Raw genomic sequence first — 21,977 nt, 5'->3', positions numbered from 1 at the left:
GGTGAACGTGAAAACATGACGTCTTCCTGTGTTTTCTCTCATACCATCGTCTTTTTAAAGCCACCCCAGCGGTACTGTGCATCTCATCATAGTAATTCGTCCAGTTAGGTTCCTTCCAGTCTGAACCTAAGTCAGCATTCAGGTGCCATATCGCCGGCGAAAATAAAATTTTGTGCATACAGAGCAGAAAAGCAGTAGCTACAGAGGATAGTCTTTGATATTTGCGTCTTTCCATCTTCGTGCGCGAATAAAGCAACTTGGTTTGCAAAAAAAGCTTAAAAGACATTGTAATGGAGCTCACCTAAAACAAACTATAGCGTGCAGATAGGTAAGTACGTTACGTACGTGAGAAAGAGATTGCATACTTCGAAGCACCGTAGCGATGCGGCATGCCATGCGAGGGAGAAGAAATTGAATAACATTGGCTCAGTAAACTTTTCTGTCCGTGAAGTGCACAATTACTGACGTGTACAAGTAGTGTATCGTGTGGTACAGCACTAAATGACCAACGGTCTGCTCGCAATGCGCCATCAGAGGTGCAAGTGTTCGAAACCTCGACGGTCGCCATCGGCTTGTGGTCCCTGAAGCCGAACGGGAAGCGGGCCGCCGGACTCGGTTGAAAGCGCGAGCAAATTGGAGCGGGGTCGCCGGTCAGGTGGGAATTTCGATAAGGTGGTCTTAATCTCCCTCTGGTTTCTTCCGGCTCATTGGGCTGTGGCGTGCACACGATGTGGGTTGTGCATGCCTGCGAGAAACTTCGATCCAGAATATTACGGTGAAATTACACATGAGTGGTTGGTTTTCTCGTATAGCCGTGTCATGGACTGATCTAAAGAACTGGTGACATGAAATTTGTTGGAGTTCTTCGAATGGCATGATGCGCTGACACTCGACTGGTATACAGGCGGGGACGTCAAGCGCTGTCGTGCTGCGAACAAATTACCATAGCATGATTTCTATCATTCGAAGGTATGGAACTACGTGTAACGTTATTCAAAGGTATGTGACGGGAGACAGGGCCCCTTGGCCGACAAATATACGACAACAGACCTGCTAAGTAAACTGTCACCCCCCTCCCTCCGCCCTCTTTCCCTCTCCTCCCTGCCACTCCTCAAGCGAATAACTATTGAATGGAAAACAATGGAAAACTTGACAGACCTGAATAACTAACATCTTCACGAAGGACCGGCCATCGAGGATGGAACCTCCAAAGAAGCCAATTCTCATCTCTGGCGTATAATCTAGCGTACACCGGGGCCGTTTATAATGTATACCAAAATTACAGAGCGTGAAAAGGTGGGACGCTTACGAAACGAACGCTGGAAGTAGTATGTTAAACCTTTGCATATTTCCACAAATCGCTGGTGTCGGCGCTGTAAGCAGTAACGTAGCGATTCAAGTGAACTAAATCGCAGGCGAACGAAAAAGTATTGCGAAAGAAATATATCGAAAGCTACCAAGCAACCGGAACTTTCGTACGACTTGAGTTCCCCTTACCGATGCAATACAGTGCCTAGAGTCATTGCTGGCTCTCCTAGGTTGTTATGAATGCTCCCAAGCATTGATGACAGGCTTCAGTCTAGTACTTACGTACAAGTAAGGAGTCACGCTGGTGCCTACCTCGAGGAAGATTTTGCGATGCGAGCATCGATCTTAACAGTGCCTAACCACTGTTCCGCCATGCATGGTTCTTTCGTTTTATTAATTTTGTTTGATTGTACGAGTGCCTCATGCAAACTATAGAGTTGCGACATCCTCCTTCACATGAATTTGGCTGAGCTCCTGGTTGGTGTATTTTTTATATTCCCAGCACTATGTCGTGCTGTACTTTGTAGAATGCCTAGTGTAATTTTAATAGAAATATGAAACGAAAGGCATCTTAAATTGGCTGAAGTATGCCATCTCCAAGTATTTGTTAGTTAACAAACTAACAAAAATGGATTCCGACATCTACATCAATTTCAATAAAAGAAGAGAAACAAGAGGCAAGCACAGCAAAACAATTTTGATGCCACAGGCTAAGACTAGCGCCTATCGCTTCTCGTTCTTCCCTCGAACTATTGCAGAGTGGAATGCTCTACCGCTAGAAGTCGCCAGTCTGACCTCGGTCGAATCCTTTGCGTCTGCCGTGCACTCTTTGCAATGAAGCGCGTTAGTTTTAGAGTGTCCAGTTCTCCTGTATTTGCAGTTTGCAGATGTGTGTTTTTTTTTGTTCGTTTCAATGACGTCAGTGTCCGTCATTTTGCAATTTTGTATAAGCTGAATTTACTCACGCAGTAGTCTGTATTGCAAGCCATTTCCTTATGCTTTCTTGCCACTCACATTCTTGTTTACCTTGATTTGTAGTGCCGACTTTGACTTGTCTTTCCTGTATTTACTCACTCCTGCCTGGACTGCCAAGAGGCAGTTGGCGGTATCAAATAAATAAATAAATAAATAAATAAATAAATAAATAAATAAATAAATAAATAAATAAATAAATAAATAAATAAATAAATAAATAAATAAATTATAAAAGGACAGATATATTACTCGCTCATACATACGCACCTTACCTGTTGCTCTCTTGTGGGGCTAACTACGACGGAAACAAATTTAGATTCTCTAGTCTGTCGAACGAATAGCGATGCGTGCTATCGTTAACTTGAGGCTCTCCGAAAGTTGTGCGCCCTATTTAAACCTGGGATGCTAAACGTACGACAATTACTCAAGTACAGACTCAGTATCGAAGTTTATCGCCAATACCAGTCGGATAGAAAATCTATGGAAAGAAAATATCTAAGAAATAAACAAGTGGTTACGATTTAATGCGGAAAATTATAATCAATTCAAGAACTCGAACCAACTACTGATACCAGAGATTAAGCTGTCAAATACTGGATTTATTAAGCCACTATTCAGTCATTCACCTATGTTAAACAATGATCTTTCACTTAGCGAAGTTAAGATATTGAAAGAACTGTTCTTACAGGATGATTAGCGCCTTAGAATAATTAAGAGATTTCATTCTATGTTTTAAAGGCCTACTTGACCGAAAGTTCACTTCAGCTAATTTTGCGCTCAATATAGTGTGCATGTTATGTGGCTTTGAAGCATTTGCGGGGTTTGGTTCAAAGCGTTCAAAAACCGCTGTAGCAGACGACGCAGTCCCCTAGCGGTGTGTTGGACAACTAACAAGTCGGACAAGAAATGACGCATCTTTGAGACGCTGGCATCGCCGGATCATCTGTCTCAGGCGTTCTCAAGTGCGTGAGCATCCCATGTTGGCCATTTTTCTGGCGCATTTCTGGCTGTTTTCACCTCGAAGCTCAATGGTTCCCGAGAAAAAATAACTCCTGGCACCATGTAGACGCAGTGCGTGGCTGCGGAAAGGAACGCGAGGTACGCGGAATGCACCATTGTACCCTTCTGCCTACTGTCCTTTACACTCGATTTCGAAAGCTGGCGGCAACTGTCTGGACTTCAGATTTAACACTAATACCCCTCTTTTTTTTTTTTTCAAAAAGATAACATTGGTGGGCTACAGATGCTTCTCCCTCGCGCTAACCCAGTTTGTGGGCAGGGTTTTCTGAACAGACCTCTCCCAGTCTGCATCATCAAGGTACCTACATATGTTTCTGGTCCGATCGGCAAAGCATGCACGTACCGAGTGGGCTGTATTTGGGAGATGAAAGGGTTCGAGGCGTCTCTAATTGGGAGAATAAAGACGACGAGGGAGCGGTAGTCACAAGCCAGCTTAGCTGGCTTAGAAGCTAAAGTGGACGGCATTGCTCATCGAACAACGCCCTTTCGACGTCCCATATTTACACCAGGCGGAGGTCTAAAGAGAGGCCTGCTTCATGTGAAGAGGAATAAACATGCACGTGTTTATTGCAGGGTGCAGCTCTACCCAATGCGCAATAATGCCATCGTGCACCGAGTGCATCTGCTGCAGCGAAGACTCGCAGGCCGCGCTGAGAACCCTGTAAAGCCACACGAGTGTTACTGAAAACGCCGGATTTCTTAATTACTGCCTCGCACCGTTCATACTTCAGGTCGCATACAGGGAACTTCAGCATTGCCATCCAGCGCGTTTCGACGACCTCAGAACCTGAACGGATAAGTTATATGAGTGATAATATTTTCAAAGGAAGGAAACACATAAATTTGATTACATGCTCGGCATTATAACTCAATGAATACAGGTACACTGCCTACCGGCAATTTGCGTGGTGGGCGTAGGGTCGACTGGAGTCCGGTAACCACGTACGTCATTCTGCCCAGCTGTGTGGTTGGAAAAATTAGGAAAACTTCCGTCCCTGCAGTACACGGGCTTTAAGTGGTTCTAGGTAAATATAGTAATGAACGCACCGCATAAGCCTTTGTTCATTTGTAACTGGTATGTATTTTGCAACGCGCAGTGGCTGGCCCGTCTGAGGCGCACAAAGATGAACCAGCTGCATCGGCACCGCATTGGTGCCACGGTCCTTGAAGAGAAATATGGATGTTTATTACGCAACACAAATTTTTCTTCTGGTATATTCTATCAATTTAGACTGCACTTAATTCTCTATAGCTCCTTTTTTTGACATCCAGCTGCTTTTATTGAATTACCTCTCGTTCACTGCACCTGCTCCAGCACAGGGAGGAATACCTTTGAACGGGGGAGAAAAAATTAAAAAAAAAGGCAGGTCTTTTTTTTTTTACCAAGACAATAACCATATTGCACGCACAGCATAGTACACATGTGTTGCTGGCACGCATGACCGCTCAAAAATGTCGACTTGATAACAAAAAAATTTTTATACTTGGCCTCCATTTGAATATGACTCTTTCCTTCGCGATGTCCGAACTTTGCACAAGCTGTAATCGAATACTGCCAGGCAAACAACGCTCACTATCACTAGCAACGCTCTTCACTGAGGTTGCGCGAGGAGTTCTGGACAGTATACCACAGCAAATAAAACAGGTTTAAACCTTTTCTAGGGCGTTTCATCGGGTTTAAGATGCGTGGTACGCGATTTTATGTATGTTTTTCTTAAATAACCGGTTATTATTCAGCAAAGTGCTGCACGCGCTACCAGTACCGTAGGTCGGTGAACTCACTCATGAGTGGACTCACCCGGGCTCACTCACGCTCATTTCAGATCATGATCTGAGTCGCGAGTGAGTCCGAACTAACGTTCAGGTCATGATCTGAGTCGTGAGTGAGTCCGGGCTCACATTCAGATCATGATCTGAGTCGCGGTGAGTCCTGGCTCAAATTCGAATCATGATCTGGGTCGTGGTGAGTCTGGGCTCACATTCAGATCATGATCTGAGTCGCGGCGAGTCCGGGCTCACATTCAGATCATGATCTGAGTAGCGGTGAGTCCGGGCTCACATTCAGATCATGATCTGAGTCGCGGTGAGTCCGGGCTCACATTCAAATCATGATCTGACTGGTGATGAGTCGGGCTCACATTCAGATCATGATCTGAGTCGTGGTGAGTCCGGGCTCACATTTAGATTTAGATCATGATCTGAGTCGTGGTGATTCCGGGCTTTGATTATGATTATGATGATTATTATGAGATTATGATGAATCGTGGTCAGCCCGGTCGAGTTCCCTATACGTTCGTAATACTTGTTACGCTTAAATGAGTCCAGATGAGTCGTGGGTCGAAATGAGTGAGCTCAGATGAGTCGTGAGTCAAAATGAGTTAGTGAGTTCACGTGCAGGAAAACTTTGCGCAGATTTACACAAGACGGGAGGGAGAAACACGCACACACACACACGAGCGCACATACACACACAAGTGCATAAACACGTTGCGCTCGCGTGTGTGTGTGCGTGTTTCTCCCTCCCGTCTTGTGTTAAACTGCGCAAAGTTTTCCTGATTGTGTCGCTACATCAAAAGACCCAAATTTATGCTCTACTGAGTTCACGTGAGTCGAAATGAGTGAGCTCAGGTGAGTTGCGCGTCGAAATGAGTGAGCTCAGGTGAGTTGCGCGTCGAAATGAGTGAGTGAGACCAAATGAGTCGTGAGTTGCAATGTGTGAGTGAACCCAGATAAGTCGTGAGTCTGAGTAAGTCGTTATGATTTGTTGACCCCTGATGACTAGTTAGTTTGAGTGAGCCCAAGTGAGGTGTAATCCTAAGTGAGTTTGAGATCATGAGTTTGAATGAGCCTAGGCCACGGTGAGTGTAAGTCTGAGTGAGCCCGTAGGTTGACCAAACTTTTGTGAGTGAGCTTGAGCGAGCACTGGTGATTTTGCCGAGGTATGACCAGTATCAGTGCTTTGCATGAGCCGCGACGAGCAGACGCTCCGCCCCTGTCCGGACTCTTGTCTCGAACATGCGTCACTTCGGGCGAGCGGTAATGGCACCCGTTTTTCCAGTTTTGGTATTGAAGACTCAGATTTTTGCGTGCCGTTGGCACCTTAACTGCTCGAAACTAAAGCGTGATGTTTTGTGGGTAACATAATCCGGGCGTGCAATAGGAAAAAAACAACCCCTTTGCATTTTGCTAAATTTCGGTCAAGTAGGCCTTTAAGTGTTTGAATGTACGCATGTATATATGGTTAAATATTTTTTTTGTAACCGCACGTTATAAGTAGCAGCTGTATACTCAGACTCCTTTTATGATCGTTGTGATTCTTGCCTTGTGTTGTTTTACTTAGAGTTTTTGTAGGAAACTCGTTTTTTGTAACAACTAACAAGTTTTGTCGTGCTCTTGAGTGCCAACCGATCCGCTGTTTGACTAATGGGAAGGATTTCCCTCTTCAGGTAGTTTCCTGCCGTCGGTCACGTCATTCAAGAAAATATTGCAGTATTATTGTCTTGAAGAAAACACAAATTAAATTACAAATACAGTCTAATAATTTGTCCTTGTTCCTACTGTCAGCATAGATGGGTGGGGAATATTATTTTTAAAGCTTCCTTACCGACAGTGCATCTATGCTGACATTGAGTAGTTTGTACAAAATAAAAAGATTTAGTTTTAGTTTACGGGGTTTTAACGTCACAAAGCAACTAAGGCTATGAGGGACGCCGTAGTGAACGGTTCCAGAAATTTCGACCACCTGAGGTTCTTTAACGTGCACTGACATGACACAGTACACAGGCCTCCAAAATTTCGCCTCCATCGAAATTCGACCGCCACGGCCGGGAAAGACGCGGGTTCGATCCCGGCCGCGGCGGTCGAATTTCGATGGAGGCGAAATTTTGGAGGCCCGTGTACTGTGCGATGTCAGTGCACGTTAAAGAACCTCAGGTGGTCGAAATTTCCGGAGCCCTTCACTACGGCGTCCCTCATAGCCTTAGTTGCTTCGGGACGTTAAGACCCCGTAAACTAAAACTAAATCTTTTTATTTTGCCCAAACTACTCAATGTCAGCATAGATGCACTGTCGGTAAGGAAGCTTTGCTATCGCGTGTTGTCAGGACATCCACTTCGATGGAAGGTTAACACAGTTGTGGTCTCTACGGCCTCTTGTTGAGAATGTACCACGCACCTGGCACGAATTTTCGCATTTTAGCTCATTCATCATTACGTAAATGGAGGAAACTTTATTGTGATGTTAAATTTTACTTTTGACCCAAGTGGTCAAAGGAGGCGTTCAACACGACTCAGCGCATACACCCGCCGCCGTTCAGAAACTGTCTCATGCAACAAGCGATCATCGTTCACGAGGACGGGTATCCTGCTTTTACGCCTGGCAGTGGACATCGGCTTGGCGAAGCATAATCCACGCGAACATCCCGTCGCAGGCTCAAAGCACGCAAGCACGCGCTCACCTCTGAGGGTCAAGGTTGCAAAGGGCGCGCACGCGAGGGAAGTAGAAGCCATAGAGAAACAGGATAAGACAGGACACTATGAGAGAAGGGAGCGGAGGAGGGCTTCCACCGGTCGAGTCCGGTCTTCTCAAAAGGCTGACCCGGAAACTGCGCAATTATTTTGCCTCTCCCTCAACTTACTCTGTCACACGTGCGAAGGCAGGCATCAAGGCGAAACGACCCGTCGGCTTTCGATTACTACCGTCTTGCTGGCAACGTAGCCGCTTGTGCCAGCGGCGGTATGCGGGAAGCACCGTTTGCGTGTTTGTGTTGTGTCTGTTCCCGGCACTGCAGATTCAGTCGTGGTTTATCGCCGGATTTGATTCCGGATTTCGGGGGAAGACTGAATAACTTTATTTGAGGCCTTGAGCGCCCACGGTACAAAGTCTCCACGCCTGCACAGTACCCAAACTTGCAGGCGCTGCATGGTTACACACTGGGACGCTTCGTTGCGATCGCTCAATCTCAGGCTAGGGTTTGCAATTAAATTTAGCTGAATTTCTGATAAGGAACCCGGCGGCAAATGGAAGTTAGGGTGATCCAGGTTTTGAGGAATGACTCAATAACTTTAATGGAGGCCTTGAGGACTCAGCGCGAGGCGCGCACAGTGCGGAAACTTTAAACAGGGACGCCTCTTTGCAACCTCTTGATCTTAAGCTAAGGTTTGCAGTTGAACTTGGTTGAATTGTCGATGCGAAACATCGCGTCAAATGGAAGCTAGGCTGCAAGTTGGGCCATTTGTACAGGAAATATGAAAACCTTTCTAAGAAGGTGGATTACCTGCGCGGTACACTGCATTGCAGACGGGATGCCATTCTAGGGCGGGAAGTGTTTCCATGTCAGGCACAAGTCACCAAACATAACCGGGAAATCAAGCACGCAGCATGTTTGCCGGATGGCATGTTCGTTTATATTGGCGATTTTCACGATCTCTTGGGGGAACTTCGATTGATTCATAATGCAGGTGTTATGGATGAATGTTCCCGCTGATAAACCCGCGTTTATTTATTGATGGTGGAAATTTCGCTCGAGGTAAACAATCTGCCTTCTCGATGGTTTAAAACCAATAGAGAGAGAAGAAAAAATTTCTCTCTGGTGTTTGAAAACTTTCGACCTTAAAGCGGAGCGGTAGGTGGTCGAGGTGCACTTTGAACTCTATCTAAGATCTATGACATAGACGATGAATACTTGCAAAACGGGTCAATGAGAGAGGAGTCACGTGTGAGCGATCTGTCTATCAGCTTCTCTCTTAAAGAAATAGTTGTTTTTTTGGATAATCGGACGCAATTTATGTGTTACTGCTTCTGGCCTAAAAAGACCGCCTAATGCCGGGTGGTTGTTCTGTTTTTTTTTTCTGGAGATGTATATATAAAGAAGCCTCTGAAAAAAAATCAATTGTCTGCAGCGCTTTGCCTTGCGGTTTTCTTGTGTTCTTGCCTCGCAGTTAGCGCCCGTGTTTTTTCAAGGTGAATGACAAAACCAGGAGGTCAGGAAAACAAGACCCAGCGACTTTCGTTTTGTCATGTTGCTTCTTAGAAAACAAGCTGAAAAGGTTGCCAATCACTTTGCGAAATGATTGCCAATTTGGACTTATAAATCTGTGTATTTAAGTGAATTTTCGTGCTCAAAAGTCTTTTTAGCGATGTGCTACTTTAAATCTGAACATAACCGGGTGAACATAGCGTTAAACAAAGATTAAAAATCACCGATCAAGATCAGCAAGTCCAGGATTCTATTTGTAAGCAGGAATTTTATTTGTAAGCCAGCTCTAAAATACTGTAAGGTACCGTCGCGTAAATATTGAAGGTAATGGTACATTCTTCCGAAACTCAGGAATATCTTTCTTGTATAGTTATCATCGCTCCCATGAGCAGTTAAGACTGCGAAAGAAAACCAATGGGGAACGTTTTTGACGGCAGCAAAAACGTTAATAGCTAGGAAATGCAAGCGTGCCTAAGACGACCTGCGGATATATTGGTTGTTATAGTGAAATGTTGCGATATATGAAAAATTGATTTTATATACTGTTTCCCGTTGAAAAATGCGCTTTTCCGGATTTTTTGGGCATGGTCGCGGAAATTTCAACCGTATAGATTCTAAATAATACCTAGAAGGAAAGCTGGAGGCCGCCGTCTATGCGGTTCCCTTAAAAGGGCACTTCATTCATTCATCGTGGAAATGCCAGGAAGACGAATGCGAGTCTCTTAAAAGGGCACTTGGTTTATCGTAGGAATGCCAAGCGTTAGCCCTAAAACTTAACTACGACTGCAGAAATAAGTTTTTGCACAAAAAGATATAGTAAAGAATCGTTGTTTTACACTTAATATATCCTCTAATAAAATCTGCTTACTGTTGTTTGCCATAGATGACCAGAGAAGCAGTGCAAACGAAGTTTATGGCGAAAGAGAGCTTTCTCTTCATGTCTCCGAGTATAGCTAACCGTCGAAAACAATTTTTTTTTACGCTAAATGGACACACTTTTAAGGGAAAATATTCTTTCAAAAAACTTGTTCGCACTTAAAATAGTACACTTTAGGAACTTGGCATAGTGAACAATAGAAATAGAGCTACCGCGGTGGCTCAGTGGTTATGGTGCTTGGCTGCTGACCGGAAAGACACGGGTTCGATTCCGGCCGCTGCGGCCGCTAGAGACCCGTGTGCTGTGTGATGTCAGCGGGTGTTAAAGAGCCTCAATTGGTCGAAATTATCCGGAGCCTTCCCTAAGGCGCCACTCATAGTCTGAGTCGCTTTTGGATGTTAAATCACACACACAAAAAGAGAAACCGTTTCATTGATCTCGTCTACTATTGCAGGTTCGCGCCTCATGTACATGCATACACTACAGGTATGATTCGTGCCACGATAAACTTTCTTGAACCCTCACCCTTCTATGAAAAACTTGTTTGCACGTGCTAAGCGCCTGCTCTCATCGTGTCCCGGAACGACGCTTAAAGATTTTGCGAAGAAAAACATAAACTAGGAAGTGGTAACATGCGGCAGACTGGGACAAGACGATGAAGAAAACATGCTCTGTGGTGTTTTTTTCCCCCGTCGTCTCGTCCCTGTTTGCCGCGGCGAAGCCCTTTTTCAACCTTTTCTGAACCAGGCTAAAATGAATATCACCGAGAGCAGTTCACAAATCAATCACGGACTTGCGCTTATCGTTCAGAGCAGCTCATAAATCCGCTCTTCACTGAAACGACATTATCGGTGCATAAGCAGAAAGGAAAAGCGGATCGACGAACTTGTGCACTGTTCTAAGAAACGAAACAACTAGAAGTTTTCCCAGCAGCCATAATTATTTACGACGTACCACTGAGCCGCGGTGGCTCAGTGGTTATGGTGCTCGGCTGCTGACCCGAGAGACGCGGGTTCGATCCCTGCCGCGGCGGTTGAATTTCTTTGGAGGAGAAATTCTAGAGGCCCGTGTACTGTGCGATGTCAGTGCACGTTAAAGAACCCCAGGTGGTCGAAATTTCCGGAGCCCTCCACTACGGCGTCTCTCATAGCCTTAGTCGCTTTGGGACGTTAAACCCCATAAACCAAACCATAAACCAAACCGTAAACAATGTAAAGTTTGGTCACCGTCGCTTGTCTCTCACAGAAACGGGCACCAAAAGGAAACAAACATTATTTCCGTTTCTCGATCGAACAGACAGAAACACAACACAGTGGGTAAGGTCATGCGCGACTTCACGTCAAATGATAGAAGCTCTTCAGAGCTAAAGCAGATTACATCTGTGAATTTTACAACGCGGAAGCACAGCTACTGCACCCGCGCATTCTTTACGGTGACCATATTCGTTGCGGTGCAGGGATTGCAGCCTTCGGATGCTTCAGATCTCAAATGAACGCTGTGCGTAGCTGGATAACTGCTCCAACATAAAGCGCACAAAACATCAATTTAAACGAAACTGAACAACCAAGAAATCCAATCCGTAGAACAGTCAACTAGCCACCAGATGTCAGTACGAAGCCTCTTCTTCCCGGCATGCCTCGGGCGTCCATGGCGGATGAAGAGCAGGGCCACCAACTTTCCCCTACTCAATCGTAAGAAACTCTATGACCTCAACCATGTTGTTGAACATTGCACGTAGTTACTGAATTTATCTATTTCGTTGAATCGAATAATTAGATAAATTGAGAAAATTCACTGTTTAGCTATTTCTTCTCTTTCATAAGCGCTGCAGTCAACACGGACGCAGAGAGGGACACAAGGGCGGGAACTACTTCCAACTGATTTATTCAGTGAGAACTGAATGCCTTTATGCATATCCTCAAGCACTGGGTCGCCGCCGCAATGGCTCAGTATGGTGCTCGGCTGCTGACCCTAAAGACGCGGGTTCGATCCCGGCCGCGGTGGTCGAATTACGATGGAGGCGAAATGCGTGTACTGTGCGATGTCAGTGCACTTTAAAGACTCCAGGCGGTCGAAGTTATCCGGAGCCCTCCACTACGGCGTTTCTCATAGCCTGAGCCACTTTGGTGTGTAAAACCCCACGAAACCAAAGCGAGACCTCAAACACTGGAATGACAAAAGCAGCAGGAATACATCTGGCAGGTTAGTAAGTCATACTATGTCATGCCAAGAAAGGCAAAGCGATCTTCTTGATAATCAAATAGACGGTTAACTGACGCAGTTACAAGTGGTGCTATTTTTTGTGCTTCAATTATTTCTCAAGTTAGTTGATCTCGACTTCTTCCACTGATGTGCCAGTTCATCGCCTATTTCCTTGCAAAGAAAAGGGCTTGGTTTTCTTAGCATGACTTAGTATGACTTACATTGCGGAAACCAACAGTCACTGAAACAAAGGAGCATACTAATGACTTAGTAATCTTTCAGATGCATTCCTGCTGCTCTTGTCATTCCAGTGCTTGAGGGTACGCATAAAGCGCATGCGGTTCTCACTGAATAAATCAGTTGGAAGTAGAGCTCGTCCTTTTGTGTCTCGCTCTGTGACCATGCTGGCTGCAGCGCTTCCGAAAATGACGTATATGCACCAACTAGCCTGATCCGTCACCCTTCATAGCTATTTAGGTTCCGGCTAGAATTCCGATGCCAAATTCTAGAGCCTGCAAAAGGACGTCTAATTCATCAGTTTTTAATTTGATATGTGACACATATGTTTTTTTTTATTGCGCGTTGAAATTAAAACATGCAAAATCTTAAAAAAAATCGTACGTTATCATGCGCTTGCGCGTCTGGACAGCAGCGCTCTCAAACGCAGAATTCGTGAATTTAATCGGGTTAGATGGTGCCGCGAATGTGAAGGGGCGAAAACAATGAAGTGGACGCTGGCAGAAAAATTGAGAGTAACACTTGTGACGTCCCCGCGTTGACTGAGCTTGACTGAGCTCGTGTGCGTGTTCGGCTGTGCTGGGCATGTGCAGTAGATCATCATTATCAGCCTGACTACTATCACTGCAGGGCAGCTCTCCGATATCTCTTCAACTGACCCTACCCTGTGCCAGCTGCGACCATCCTATCCCCGCAAGTTTCTTCATCTCGTCTGCCCGCCTAACTTTCTGCCGCCCCTTGCTACGCTTGTCTTCTCTTGGAATCCATGCCGTTACTCCTAAGGACCATTGGTCACCTTGCCTCAAGATAAATGCAAGATATATTGCCTCAAGATAACAGTGAGCAGGGCATTACATGCCCTGCCCGCACCTACTTCTTCCTCTTGATTTCGACTGGGATGTCTGCAGGACTAGGATTTCTACTAGGATGTAGGTACAGTGGATGCCTGTATGAAACTCGCCACTCAGAACGCTGCTGGCCCAGCCCATTGGAAACATGGCGGCGCCCAAAAAGGCAATGTGAAAAGGTCTGTATGCAGGCCGAAATGAAGCTGCGTTCCTAGTCGTCGGTCGGTCATTTCGTCTGTGGTGCCGGGGAAAAATCGCCAACTTCTGCAGAGAAGCACTGCGTCGGAACGTCAAGACGCCACTGCGATGCGCCAGACGCGAGATGAAAATAAAAGCGGGTGAATTAGATGTTTTTTGGCACACTGCTACATTGGCACTGGAATTTTCACCGGAAACAATTGCTTGGCAGTGTGCGCATGTGTCTTGTTCTTGTGCTGTTCTAGTTGCTTCGTCGTTACTCTTGAATACCTAAAAAGTTGATTTGTTCAATTGATTTATTCATTCAATTGAACAAACACAACAATAATCTGAGTTGAGCAACTACATACAGTGATGAAGAGCATGGTTGTAGTTGCCTCCACCTATTTTGCCTCAGTATATTTTTAATCTTTGGCTAAAGCTAGCTGTGGACACCTCTAGATTTATAATTATGTGCGCAGTTGGACAGCAAAAACATTGAGATCTTAACTTCGCGCCCGCTCTCTTCTCGGAGCAGTGAACCGAGCCTAGTGCCTTCAGTTTCTTCGTAAGCAGTGGACGGAAGGCATGCAATGAAGGCCGCTACATGATGCAATTCGTCTCGTCCGATTGTGTTCAATTCTTTCCACCCTGCCTGTATGTACGACTGATTCCAGTGACAAAGTGAGTGAGTGAGTGAAGAAACTTTATTTCCGCCAGAAGAAGACCCGTGCCCCTCCGGGTCCGCACGCAGGCGTCCGGGGAGGGGCAGCGTCGCAGCTGGAAGACTAGCAACGGTATAGTCGCGCAGCTTCTGCTGCCAGGCGGGTAGCGTATCGTTGTATGCTAAGGTCGGCACTTCTGAGTATGGTCTCCCATTCCTCTGCATTATTGATTCTGCCATATCCTGGGGCACTGGGGCATCTCCATAGTATGTGTTCGAGTGTAGCGGTATGCCCGCAGAACTCGCACACCTCCGCATCCTCCCTCGTGTCACCTCCTGTCCAGCTCCTCCAGAGCGGGGATGCGAAGTTTCTAGCTTGGAGTCTTCTCCAGTCATAGGCCTCAGCCGAGCTAAGCGATCTATCCGGAGGAGGATAGATCCTTTTGTTCTTTTTCTGAATGTCTGTGATGCTATTAAAGGTATTGGTTTCCTCTTTAGTGCTGAATTCGTATGAGGTGTCCACGGCTCCCCGAGGTAAAGAGGAGCGGGCGAGCCTGTGGGCGGCCTCGTTTCCAACCAGACCCGAGTGGGCTGGGGTCCAGATAATTAGAATATTGTGGGCTGGGATAAAGTCTTTTAGATATTTAGCCGCCATTTCGTGGATGCGTCCCTTGCTGTAATTTCTAATTGCGGCTTTGCAGTCGCTTACTACGTATTTGGTACCTGGCTGAGTTAGAGCGATCGCTATTGCAACCTCCTCCGCCACAAGGGGTTTTAAGTCAAGGTGTCTTACAATGCGTAACGTTCTGCCTGAGTCCCCGACGGCTACGGAGACGGTGTCTCCTAGCGTGCCTACCGCGGCATCAGTGTAGGCCACGGTTCCCTGTGGCATCTTGCCTAGCTTAGCAGTCAGCTGTGCGACCCTGCTTTTCCTTCTGCCTTTGTCGTGGATGGGATGCATGTTTCTAGGTATGGGAGCGATAATAAGATGCTCTCTTATTTCTCTTCCCAGATCTGTTCTGGTGTTCACTGTGCTATCTACGGTTGCCCATTTCGCTAGCTGTAGGTATTTCCTTCCTGCGGGTGTGGATGTTAGCCTTTCGATTTGCGATGTTCTAACCGCTTCAGTCAGTTCTCTCCAATTGTTATGCAGGCCCATTTTCTCCAGTATATCATTGGACGTGGAAATGGGCGAAGAATGCCATGCACAAGAATCTTCGCGCTTGAAATGGGCCCGTTATTCATATGTTCTTAGCGATGTTTCATAACAGCGCCGTACATCTGCATAGGCGCTTATACTCCACGCAAATAATCTTATTAAGTACATAGGCTGAGTCTTTATAAGGACTACGCTTTGATGGTCCTGCAAGCGTTCCGCTAGAGCGTGGTAACGTTCTGTTCCCATTCTGTCTTTGTATTGTTGGCCCCACGAAACTCACAAAGCAATGACGCGTAACGCTTATTCTATCTCGGTAGCATGCCCGCATCCATGTAACAGCGCACTTAAGATATAACATATTTTAGCGTAAAACTCTTACAACAACGTCTGAACATGTCGGCGAATCTCTCAAGCAAAGGAGAAAACGACGCTGTTCCTTACGCGCCGATCCTTCTTGGGACTAGTTCGTGGCGCCATCGTAGCGTGGCGTCAATATCGTGAAACTCTCCATAGGGAGGCTCCTTGTACACCTGCATATTAAGACGTCGATACGAACGTCCAGCGCTAAGCGTATGAGGAAAGAAGCGCCTTGTGACTGCCCTGGCCACTTGTGTGACAGCATGGGAGTCGCATGTTTTACAGACTTTTTCTTGCTTTTCGCGGAAAGTTTAATCTCTGCGCCACTCACTGAAAATGCAGTCGGGCGACTTTACAGTTACACAACTCCACGGCTTCAAGCGCTAGACTGCTTCGGAGCGCCAGCCTATACATGTCGCACGCATAGCCGCAGCACTCGCTCACTCGAAAATAAGGCACGAATAGAGGAAGGCGCCAGTTTCGAAGGCGGACCGAAGCGATGCAAGAAAGCGTCTTATTTTCTGCGCGGCTCACGTACCTTGGAGAGGAGCCGCGTTGCTTGCGCTTATCGGCCGAACGCCGGAGGTGCGTCGTTTAAGCTTGCTCGTCACGGTCAGATGCCGTCGCTCGCGGAGAAGCGAAGAACCGACCACGTATAAGCTGACACCGACGGCGCAATTGGCACGGTTACCGACTATAAGTTTCTATGCTCTGTGCCAATAGATAATTGGCTCAATGGAAGGAAAACAAGCGAAACCCCGCTGAGGATTCGACGCTGTCCGCCTCTACAGCGGTAACCCTAACTCTTTGATTTAGCGAAGATGGTATTCATCAACCTACAAGGATGTGGTTTCAAAGTTTAAAACCGAAAACACCCCCTGCCGATAGCAGAACTGAATTTTTAATAAGCGCATCGACAGGTATGCACACGTATGTAGAGGGACTACCGACACTTTTACTTCAATTCGTTGTACATTTACATCGTTATTCGCGATCTTGCGAACAAGTCTCTCAAGTGGATGTGTTTCATCGCTCATGTCAGCGGCGGTTGTTCCCAACATAATGTCGTTAGTTGGATGCCAAGTGCATACTCAATAATCTTGCAAAAGAAATGCTCGTACAGCTGGTTTAGAAGAACGTCAGTTTGGGCTAGATGGTGCATTATTTGAGACAGAAATGGTAATAGCACTACAGCAAGACATACACAAGAAAGACTGACACAGGACATGCGCTAACTTCATCTGAGTTTATTTACTGCAAAGCCAGCAAATATATAGAGAATTTGAAGCATGCGCAAAAAACCGGTACAACAAGGCATCAACAAAACCGTTCAAGATATGATATCTCAGTCTTGAAAAGGCGGACCGTAGTATCACTTACACAATCTAAACCCTTCTTTTTAAGGTGGAATGCTTCCAAAAGCTCCCGTGCTTTCATATGTCTACTCCTGTCCAGCTCCTGCAACAAAAAGCATGGCAAGCAGTACGTGAAGTCCTGCACAGGTGTGGTGTACGAGATACCACTGACCTGCGGAAAAGCCTATGTGGGCCAAACGAGGCGGTGTGTTAATGACCGCGCGGCTGAGCATGCACGATCGCTAACAAATCTAGGAGGTGCACATCTTTCGCAGCACTGCGCTTAGTGCTTCGTGTGTAATCGTGCGGCAGAACATGGGCCGGGGCAAAAAAAGATGCCAGCAATGCAAGCAGTGTGAGCCACGGCTTGGGGAGATAACGATTCTGGGCAGGAGTGGAGATATGAAAGCACGGGAGCTTTTGGAAGCATTCCACATTAAAAAGAAGGGATTAGATTGTGTAAGTGATAATACGGTCCGCCTATTCAAGACTGAGATATCACATCTTGAACGGTTTTGTTGATGCCTTGTTGTACCGGTTTTTTGCGCATGCTTCAAATTTTCTATATATTTGCTGGCTTTGCAGTAAATAAACTGAGATGAAGTTAGCGCATGTCCTGGGTCAGTCTTTCTTGTGTACGTCTTGCTGTAACACTATTACCAATTCTGTCTCAAGCTCGTGCAGCTGCCTGCGGCAGAAAATTCTGGCAGGGCTTGAGCTTTCTCTGAAACTAATGGCGTATTCCAATCGGAAATGGGGAGCATGTTTCCTTGCTCCGCGAATCGAAACTCGGTTTTAGTGTGGGCGATTTGGATTAATATCCTGGGTTCCAATCGTGGACCAGGTGCAACGCACTCGGCAGTGGATCACCCCGCCTTGCCCTACGCAGACAGGCGTGCGTACGTCTTTTCCAATCCTCAGTTTGGGTTTGTCGACACCACGGCGGATTTTATGCTCTTTCACTGATTCAGACTGATCCTCCGGATCACTAACTGAAATAAGACATAGATGCTGCTGTGCTTCATTTGCTTCAACCTGCTTCAATTGAGCTTGCTGCTTCAGTTCTGCTTCAGTATGCCTAAACTGCGCCTCCGTTGTCAAGACAGTCATCGGGTTTGGCTTCAAATCGACGCGAAAATATCGGCGCTTAAGAGCCACGGCTGAGCTTTGCGCAGCAAGCGCTACCCGTTTTATGTAGCCATGCTACTCTTATTCCACACTCTGTCGCCAAATGTATGGCGGTAATGCAACATGCAAAAAGTTGTTCCATAATTCTTCTGCGGTAAATTTATCTTTCTAGCTTTCTTCACGCGTCCTGCGTTTTACCTTGGACTGCTTTGTCAGGTATTGGTAGCATTCTGAATATAACTTTCTCTCTTAGTGTCCTCTTCACGGTAAAATTCACGATAAACACTGCATGCTGCTACACAAGCATGTTACAAAATATTTCACGTGTAACCGTCGACTCAGGCGATCAATAAGTGTACATTTTTGCAACACAAACTCGCAGCATCGCTCTGGTCAGGTGAAACACAGTGCCAAAATGCTTATTCTACACAACAATGTTACCAACCCACCTCTCTTATCTTCTCTGCCGGTTTCAACTGTGATGTCACCCTGTTGCAGCTCAGATTACTTTTACATCCGTGATCATTGCTGAACGGCACACTTCGCTCCTGGTTGCATTCTAACATCGACACTGAACAACTTGTACCAGACAATACTAAAGCGGTACTTAAACCGACCACCAATACCGGCGTCTTGCACACACTAGGACCATTTAGACACGAATGTGCTTTACTCGACCTTCGGTACTCCATTTTGAGAAGATCTCCTACGAACCAGGTTTTTTTCTTGAACCGCTCCCTCAGCTGACGGCACCGGCGTGGTGACCGTAGGCACGGCAGAAATAACACACTTCCGCTTCCTGCGAAACCGCTTCGGTATGAGGTGTTCGTAGTCTTTGAAGCCGAAGAACAAGTACACTCCCTGCAGCCCGATCAAAACAATAACGACGATGTCCATTGCAAGCACGTTGAAAAAGGCACTCACAAAACCCAGCAGCCAAGTCATTCCCATGATGAAGGCGAGCTTCACGTACAACCTCATGTTTGACTGATTACCACCACCTTTGAACTCAAATATAGAAGCGCGCTTTGCTGTCCTGCGAATCTTCACGACTGTGTGGACGTATAGTCCGATGTCCAGTACCAGAAGAATCATCATAGGCATGAGGAAGAACGCTAGTTGGCTCCAGAGGTTGCCTATCCAGCAGCCGAACAGGCCGTATCGAGGCGACAACACAAAGTCAGGCGCACCCCAGTTAATGGCGGCGCTAGTCGCGACTATCACCATAGGAACGCCCCACGCGATAAAACTGTACAGAACAAACCCACCGCGCTTCGTCGAACTAATCCGCACTGCTGCCACGTGCTTCCAAATGTCGAAGGATAGGAGGCTCGTCCAGAAGAACGTGGAAAGAAACCCGTAGTGAAGAATTATTGCGAAAGCCACGCACACTGGAGTGTGCACGTCGAAGCTGTTGGCGAGAAGAAACAGCAGGTGACTCCAGAACAACGTAGAGGACAAACACAGCGTACACCTGGTAGAAAACGAACGAGAACTCTTGTAGAACACGTACACGACACCCTTTAGAAAGAGGCACACTAGGGATAAGCCAATACAAATTATTGTGAGGTAGTTTTGCACACTGTATGCCACGTACCGCAGCGTCGTAGTGTTCGTAATGTTGATCAGACCGTCACCCTCACCCGTCATTGAATAGTTAGCGTAAAAATTCTCGGGTGCCTTTATGTAACACTTGTCATCGTGCCAGGAGAAACAAGATTTATGGCTCACAACAGGCCTCATCAGGGAAACGAGATTTGGCCTGAACGAAGTTTGCACATGAACACGAACCCACGTCTCACGGATGGCTCGTTTCGGAATGCACTTCAAGGAGGACAGTTCTGCGCCGTTGCAGAGGCCGCAGTACACGTTCTTGTAGACAAGATCTGAATCGTTGCCTTTGTGTTTGACTGGAGCAAAGTACGTCATACACTTCCTGGTGAGCTCAGCATCCGCGCCTTCAGGGCAGCGATGAACGTCCACCAAGTGCGGGTCACAAGGTCTGAGAAAGGTGTCCACGTGTCTCGAGACGACTGGCGGAACGTCAACCTGAAAGCCACTTCCGGGCATCCCTGAGGAATTCCAGAAAATTGCGGTGTTGTCCAGATCGTAGTTACACAGAGCACAGAAGGCGTTGAAGTACGTAACCATTTTTCTAGTAGTCACCGGTATAAAGTAAAACGCTTCCTTCGAATATGTCGCATTTTCACACGACAAGCGGACGCCGTCATCCGGCCACTTGGGGTCGCACACTGAAATGACGTAGAAGTTCCTTCCAAAGTGGTGGTCAATGTTTCGAGCCACGCAGGTGGCTGGTGTTCTTGATGACAGGGAAGGTCCGGCGTCCCAGCAGCAGTCTCCGTAGTATTCACAGTTCTTCGCGCAAGAACAAGTGACGGCGAAGATCTGTTCGTCGCAAATAACTGGCGTCGGACTACAGCCATGTAGTTCGTGAGGGCAACGAAGAAGGTCTTGAATGATGTCGTGTGGTATGACAGGATGATCGCTGTGCGCAACACTCCAAGGAAGTGTGACGTTGCACTCCCATTCCGAGCACAGTGCGCAGGCAATGAAAGCAATGGTGACGGACACCAAGGTCGCAAACTCTTTCATTGCTTCACGGGAATGGAGGCCTAGTTTTTCCAAGGAGGACTCTCCGCTGGTTCCGAGTCTTCAAGTCTGGAGCCGCATATGGTCCAGATGGTCGGCTGCGTTATCCAAGTTCTTTTGTGCCTTTTCGCCGCATACATTTTGGAATGCACTACCATAGAGAGCCATCACGGTTTCAAACATTACTCGTGAAGAGAGAGGTGTAAGCTTGTCGCACTTGTTTGAACTTGGTGAAACCTGTGTTTTTCGTTTCTTCGAGTACATCATGAACAATTAACGCTATCTGGCCTTCAGGGGAGGGTCTGTACATGCTCACGGTACCATTCATAACGTACCTGAGGGAGTGACACCGGCCTGAACTGGGACACACTCGCGTGAGGCACATCCTTTCACGGGCGTTTCGTTTCGTTGTTGTTTGCGAGGCGGCAGCCGGGCTGCGTTGTGCGTCCCACACTTCATTCGAAACCCGTCCGGTGAAGGCCGAAGGCCATACGCACGTGACATCGGGATGCGAAAGTGAGCGAAATCGCTTGAGAGGACCGTACCGTCGGTGCCAGGGAGGGGACTCGACGACCGGTTTCCGCGCACGGGCTCGACCCTCTCCCCCGAGGAAGAATAGCGCATACTGAATGCTTCGCTCCGAATTCAATTTGAAAGTTAAGCGGGCAGATCTCTTCGACATGCCGCAACTTTCTGTGGCTGCCAACTAGGCCGACGCGGTTTTCCTGACACTTTACATTTTTGTTTTCACGTGATCGACTGGCAGAAAATGAAATCCGCTTTGCACGCCAGCTGTACGCCTGGGTCACAGGCAATAAAGAGGACTGGCGTGTACACGACGAGACCTATGTGTGTGCAAAGCTCTGTTTGAAATGCCCTTTCAACAATGGTATAACACTTTTGCTTAAATCAATGCAAGAATTTCGCTTCAAAGGACAGCAGCACCATGAAACTACAGCTCAAAGAATTTGCGACTTGCTTCCAGTGGCTCCTATCCCACGTCAAAAGTCGATGGTAACACGGCTACTGATTTACTTGACCAACGACCTCGGTCACATCAAACACCAATGGCTGTCCCAAAAG

At 46.8% G+C, this 21,977-nt stretch overlaps 2 protein-coding genes across 2 annotated transcripts in view; both read right to left on the bottom strand.

Moving 5' to 3' along the window:
* LOC149340825 (uncharacterized) overlaps window positions 1-16,441 on the bottom strand; it is a 37,241-nt gene extending 20,800 nt beyond the window's left edge. Inside the window, exon 1 of the mRNA XM_089549720.1 lies at window positions 16,340-16,441. The gene's annotated coding sequence lies outside the window, so the exon portion shown is untranslated. The remainder of the gene's footprint in view (window positions 1-16,339) is intronic.
* Window positions 16,442-18,939: 2,498 nt separating this feature from the next.
* On the bottom strand, window positions 18,940-21,376 carry LOC149340824 (uncharacterized). The gene has a single exon (XM_089549714.1). It carries the CDS (start codon window positions 20,895-20,897, stop codon window positions 18,954-18,956), a length of 1,944 nt encoding a protein of 647 aa, XP_089405840.1. The 5' UTR covers window positions 20,898-21,376; the 3' UTR covers window positions 18,940-18,953.
* Window positions 21,377-21,977: the final 601 nt, after the last annotated feature.

This window comes from Amblyomma mixtum, chromosome 6 (assembly GCF_055824585.1).
Source record: "Amblyomma mixtum isolate Tamu chromosome 6, ASM5582458v1, whole genome shotgun sequence".
In the NCBI taxonomy this organism is placed as follows: domain Eukaryota; kingdom Metazoa; phylum Arthropoda; class Arachnida; order Ixodida; family Ixodidae; genus Amblyomma; species Amblyomma mixtum.
This window is presented reverse-complemented; position numbering and strand designations above follow the sequence as displayed.